The following is a 6,000-nucleotide window of genomic DNA, read 5'->3' as shown; positions in this document are numbered from 1 at the left end:
CCGCGCTGCAGCCGCGGCGCCTCGCGCCTGAGGCCGGCTTGTGTTTGCGTTGCGCGCTCAGGGCCGCCTCCCCGCAGCTCCGCGGACGGCTCGGGCACGTCGAAGCGGCCGGGAGGAGAGGAGCTGCAGGCGGCCGCGCCCTGTGCAGGCTCGGGGCCGCACGGAGCGCCCCGGCGCCTAGGAGCCCCCCGGAGCAGCGAGACCCGACGCGGCCACCGGCGCTTCCGAGGTGACGAATGTTTTATCGCTGATGACCTCCCGAGTTCTGGTTACAGCAGTGCCTGGTGTTCACTCGCCGCCTGACAGACACGCCTGTTAAACTCCAGCGGTCGTGGGGACGTGTAGGCGTGCTGGTGTTTGGGTGGGCGATTACTACCTCTTATTAAAATGAATTTGTAATTGTGTGTTGAAACAAAAAAGTACGTGTATTGGTGTGGAAGCGTGAGTCCAGATGCAGGAGTTTTCCAGGTAAACCTCAGAGGCAGCGTCAGTGGAGATGCTGTGCTTGCAGGATGCCTTGGCCTGAGCGGTTTCAGAGAGAGGAAACTCAGCCGGGCATTGGGACGTTATTCCACACTATGGAAAGCTGTACTTCTCTAACAGTCTAGATATGAATTAATGCATACGCACTTGTGTACCTCTCTACTTGTATGACTTCATAGGTGAGCACCCACATTTTCCAAATAGTATTGTGTGTTTGTGTCTCTATATGTTTGGGTCCCGGCTCGTTCAGAGCCATCAGTGTAGTGACATCGAGACTCTTCCCCTCTGCACAAGCGCTGCATGCTGGAGGTGATGGTGCTAGTACTGAGAAAATATCCTGGCTGTATTGAGATTAGGTATTGATGAGCCAACCAAGTCCGGATATCCTCCAAGATCTGAGTAGAGACTTCAGTGGGGATGGGATTGCGACCTTTACTTCAATGGACAGTGGCTAAAGTGGAAGAAAAGTTGCTAATACAAACACCTGACTTGGTGGTCTTCCCTGGTCACATGTGCTAACCCAGCATTAAGAAATCTGCCTTCCAGGAGAGAGCCAAGGTGTATTCGCAGAGCAGCTGTTCAGTGACAGCAAAGGTTGTTTAATTTTTTTGTCTTGTCATTCCRGCATCACAGGAGTTTTATGCATGCTGGTTGTGGTGGGTTTTAGAGACCAAAGATCAGGGGACAGTGTAAATTTGTGGATTGTACATAACTGGACTAGCTCTGAGCTTTGCAGTTGTGGATTGACCTGTAGCAACTGGGGAAGGAGGTGTTCCAGCTGCCTCACGAGCTCCAAGGCAGACCTCCCTGCTATGACTCCTGTAGTGTCAGAAGAAAGTTTGAACTCTGTCTGGAGAGTTGCTCTGGGTAACGTTACTGCTTTTATTTTTCTCTCAGTGGAGTAGTTGAGAGAACATGTCTGGGATCAAGAGAGTGATTGTGGAGAAGGACCCCGACTATGAGGACATCGCAGTCACGCATCCCAATAAGCGTCACAAAGCAGCTGAACAGTCAGGTAGGAACTGTCTGAATTACGATTGTGTCATGTGTGGAATTAGAAATGCCACGGATTCAGCAGGTTCTCTGCGTGTTGTCTGCAAACAGTTCAGAAAAGGACTTGGATAGGAGGAGCTAAAGGGACAGAGGGTGAGGAAGCAGGTGATATCTCTGTATAGCAGCATGAAGGTGTGATTGTCATATGTGGAGCCATTCATACCTGATAGCTGAACTGAGCTTCAGTAATGACAGCAGCAAAGCGTGTGGTCACAGACTTCAGTGCATGATAGCAACTAGAGCACAAGCCCTCTGGGGCGCCTGACCGTGTACTCTGGTTCTTATTGCTTGCTAAAGTATTTGCCAAAGTATCTTCCCAGCTGTTATCCGTGCTGGGATATGCTCCTTCCTGTGCATTTGTTTTGCAGTTGAAACCTGCTTCTAGAAAGACTGGCAGTTAGTTTACAAGTTTGGGGGATGCAGCAGCTGGTAGCAGTACGGGTGGGAGAAAAGAATTCCGTGACCCTGGGGATAGACTGGCTCTAGGAAAAGGGAAACAAATGATTGCAAAGGCAGGCAGATAAAGTGAAATGAAGTAATGTAGAAGGGATAAGTTAGGGAGAAGGATGGTGTTTTTAAGGATGCAAAGGAGGAGGAGTAGCTAGCTGATTGAAAGAAAGATGGCGAAAGAAGCGTAGTAGAGAGAGTGGCTGCATGAGTAGGTATGCATTTGGCACTGTCAGAAATGCTTTGGGAACCATCCCGTTGGCTGGATGCTAGGTCAGGTTCTAATCTTCTCTGGGCAAGTGAGAGTAGAGTCTCTTGCTTGTGGGACAGGGAGTGGGCTGAGTGATAGAGTGATATTTGGCATAGCACAGCTAGTAGGAGAGAATCATGATGGGAGGAGCTGAAGAAAAGAGAGATGAGAAAAATGAAGCTGGCTGTGGGATCTGAAGAAGATCCAGGAATGGAGCAGGATGCTGGAGCTGCCAGGTGGAGAGGGACAGATAATGGTTTCACAGGTGATGTTTTGGAGGACACTGTACAGCCTGAGGAGACTGAACTTCAATTTGGATGTGCTGCTGGCAGGTCTTGTCTCCAGGTCAATTAAGGGCYCTGACAGTGGAGCCTTGTTGGAGCCAGCTGTGGCAAAAAAGTGTTACTGCTCCCAGCTGTCTGCCCTGCCTGTCTGCCAGAAGTTGCCACTCTCTGCGGTGTTGAATCCAAGTGACTGCAGACAGATTTTTATCCTGCTTCTGAAGCAACTTCTCAGAAGATTTTAACGGTTAGCAGGMCAAGTCTTAGGGCTCTTGGAAAACTGTCCTTCCTAAAGTGAACTTCTGGCTCAGGTGATTCTTCCAAATTGGCTTCTTCCTTCTCTTGGAAGATCTCCAGTTTTCAATACAAGAATTCCTTAAATATACAAATTTCACTGACCGAGTCTTAATTAAGGACTGTGTTTGATACTAAATGGAGAAAAATATGAAAATACAGTGTTCTAAAGAGCCTGTATAATATAAGCACAAATCTTAACTTCCCTTAATTGTCCTAATACTGGTATTGCATGGCGTCGGCCTTGGGAAGAGTTGTCTCCATCCGAACTGCACGGTTCCTACCTTAATCTGCTTAGATTTCTTTTAAGTGTAGCATTACACATGAATTTCCTGGGCATGGTGTTCCTGATTTGGGGATAATTATATCCCTCTGCTTTTTATTTTTGCATTACTCCTACAGACCCAACCATAATTCCATTTTAATATAGGCTTGAAGTATTTCTAGTCCTAGAATATATATAGACACCTGGAAAGAAATACATAAAGGTATTTAGGATACACATATTGCAAATGCAAGCATAAGCTGCATTGCTCCCATTTGAGGTAACTATGATCAGACAGTAAAGTTCTGTGTGCTAGCTGTAACATGCCAGCAAAGTTTTGACAGACTTTGGTTTCTTCACCCTTTCTATTGTGATATTAGAAACCTCTTCAAACAGATATATACCCTTTAGTCAAGCAAGTGCTTCCTCCGAAGCACAAAACAAAGTCTTCATCTTCTGCCTTCTATTCCACTTAGAAACAATGTCCAGTTTTTCCAGGGAACCCAAGCTGCTTCTCCGAGCTGCTCTGTACTGGGGTCACTGTGCTTCTGACGCACGCTGGAGGACTGTTTCCAGGCTTTCTTCTGGAAGTAGAATTCCCACTTTTTGAAGTTCCTACTTTGAACTTGTTAACAACTGATGTGTTGGTTGAATCTCCCTGCTAGAATGGACACTGCTCAAAGGAGGGGGCATTTAAAGCCTGTGTTAGGTGTAGAACAAAAATAGTTATTCTTTCTCTGTTTATACATGTTGTCGGAAAAAAAACAATAAGATGCTGAATCAGTTCTGAAAGTCTAATTTACAGTAAGAARTTCAAACAATTTGAAATATTAAACTACATGTTTTCTACCAAAGTCAATAAAACCCTCCTGAATGCATAGAAGTTTTTGCCTACCCTGCTGGAAGAGGATTCTGTAAGAGGTGGACCAGCTTCGGATAATGTAGTTTCCTCTGTGGATAATAAAAGGCTTGTAGGCTCTCCAGAGCAGGCTGTGTTTTGTGCCGGTGCTGAGCACACAAAGTATTAGTTTGAGTTATTGTTCCTACGTGATGTGGCTTAAATTTCCTGAGTATGCACTGGCCCAAAGAGAGCAGAAAACTGTCAGTAGTGTGCCAGCGTACCTCTGCACACCTGCAGTGGTAACTGCGCTCGGCAGTCGCAAATTTGAGTTTTCCTTTTTCTGTTTACAGCTTTACTGAGATGAAAGTAAGCAAACTGGTCCTGTTCTTCCCATCTTCTGATGTTTGTCATCTCAGACCTAAAAAGGAAAAAAAAATCCCTCCATATAAGTCAGCTTTTAAAGATACATGTGTTTTTTGTTAAGACAGAAGACTTTCTTCTGCAGAAAAATGATCCTTCCTGCTTTTTTTGTGCTGAATTTATTATCCCATCACTTTTCACTCCTTAATGATTTCTGATTTTTTTTTTTCAAGTGGAGCCTCAAAAATAGAAATACAAATACTTCCTTCTTCTTTGTTTTCCATGTGTGGCCTTGTACAGCTCGAGATGTTGCTGTGCAGAAGATTGAGACAATTATAAAAGAACAATTTGCTGTTGAAATGAAGAATAAAGAACATGAAATTGAAGTTATAGATCAGGTATAAAGGTTTTGTTCTTTAAAATAGATAAAGTCCTGATGGATCAGGGTGTTTTGGGGATTGCTGCAGTAGTTGTCTCTTATTATGCATGATCTCTTCTTTTCATAGCGCCTGATTGAAGCAAGAAGGATGATGGATAAGCTGCGTGCCTGTATCGTGGCTAACTATTAYGCTTCTGCTGGTCTCCTTAAAGCTGGAGAGGTAAAAATTATTTTTGCAATAAGRCTTTAGGAAATATTTGCAAGGAAAGACTGTGTAGTTCATTGGCTGTTTGTCTGATGTTCCGTTTGGAGATACAGTTTCTGAAATGTTGGAATCTGAGCTGCAGACAAGGTGGGGTAGCGGCAGGGGTGGGAAAGGTGACCTGTGTGTCACTAACCAGGCCCCAGGTACTCAGCAGAACAAATCCTCATTGAACAGTTAAGTCCTTTAGCAGCACTTGGTTCTCTTTTCTGAAATGGCCTTTTTTCATCAATTCTTGCACGAGGGCACGGTGCCTCACACACACTTCGCAATTCATGCTTACAAAGCCCGGTAGAGGGAGGAACATGTTTTCCTATTTAACAGGTGAAGGGTGGAGGCAGATAGATTTAGGGACTTGTCCAAAAAGAAATGCAGGTTCCCAGAGTWCCAGTCAGTACCATGAAACCATCCTCCCTTTACTCAGGCAGCCGTTCTCTTTGGGGTTTGATGAACAGCTTGATAGCGTCCCTAAAGCAGGATGTAAATCGAGGAGATTTCACAGGGGGATAAAAATGTGGAAACCACYAGTTAAACACCGATTTTGAGCACCGTGACCTTAATGGCCTGCTAATTGTGGGCTGTTCATGATTCATCCTGAGGTTGAATGCAGACTCCCGATTGCCTTGTAGTTCACTACCAGTTTAATTATTTTAGTTATCATCATTTGAATTCAGGGCAGTTTATCTGATTTCCACTAATTATCTGAGCTGATTTTGAAAACTGTAGATGTGTGCTGAAAACCTAGGTTTCACTCTACTACCTAGAAAATTTCCCTTCTAAGCAAGGGCTCGCATTGTTATTCCTATTTTTATTGTGATTTCCAGAATGTTAAAAAAAAAAAAAAATCCAGCTTGTTTTTTGCCTCACTGAATTCAAGTTGAGCAAGTGGAGTTGGGAAAGAATGTTGTAGTATTGGGAAGCTTGGAGATCTCTCCTCCTCCTTTGATTTTTGTGTAGGCGGCTGAAGAATTTGAGTGAGATTCTGATGTTTTTAAGTACTTTTATCCAATGTCATCATGTGTCAGCAAGAGCTTGTACTGTCCTGTGTTCTTTACTTGTTCTGCCATGGAGGGTGTTTGTTTTTT

General features: G+C 44.5%; 1 protein-coding gene across 12 annotated transcripts in view; it reads left to right on the top strand.

Moving 5' to 3' along the window:
* Positions 1-35: 35 nt before the first annotated feature.
* The window catches only part of YEATS2 (YEATS domain containing 2), a 61,966-nt gene continuing 56,001 nt past the window's right edge, over positions 36-6,000 (top strand). For 10 of the 12 annotated variants that reach the window (XM_026080160.1, XM_026080159.1, XM_026080154.1 and 7 more), the window contains exons 1-4: positions 36-1,077; positions 1,381-1,498; positions 4,575-4,672; positions 4,781-4,873. In XM_026080160.1, coding sequence (XP_025935945.1) covers positions 1,399-1,498; positions 4,575-4,672; positions 4,781-4,873 — 291 coding nt within the window. In that variant the 5' untranslated portion in view covers positions 36-1,077; positions 1,381-1,398. The remainder of the gene's footprint in view (positions 1,078-1,380; positions 1,499-4,574; positions 4,673-4,780; positions 4,874-6,000) is intronic. The other 2 variants (XM_026080153.1, XM_026080151.1) reach the window with 2 other exon arrangements.

Source organism: Apteryx rowi, unplaced genomic scaffold, assembly GCF_003343035.1.
Source record: "Apteryx rowi isolate R43461 unplaced genomic scaffold, aptRow1 scaffold_51, whole genome shotgun sequence".
Taxonomy (NCBI): Eukaryota; Metazoa; Chordata; class Aves; order Apterygiformes; family Apterygidae; genus Apteryx; species Apteryx rowi.
This window is presented reverse-complemented; position numbering and strand designations above follow the sequence as displayed.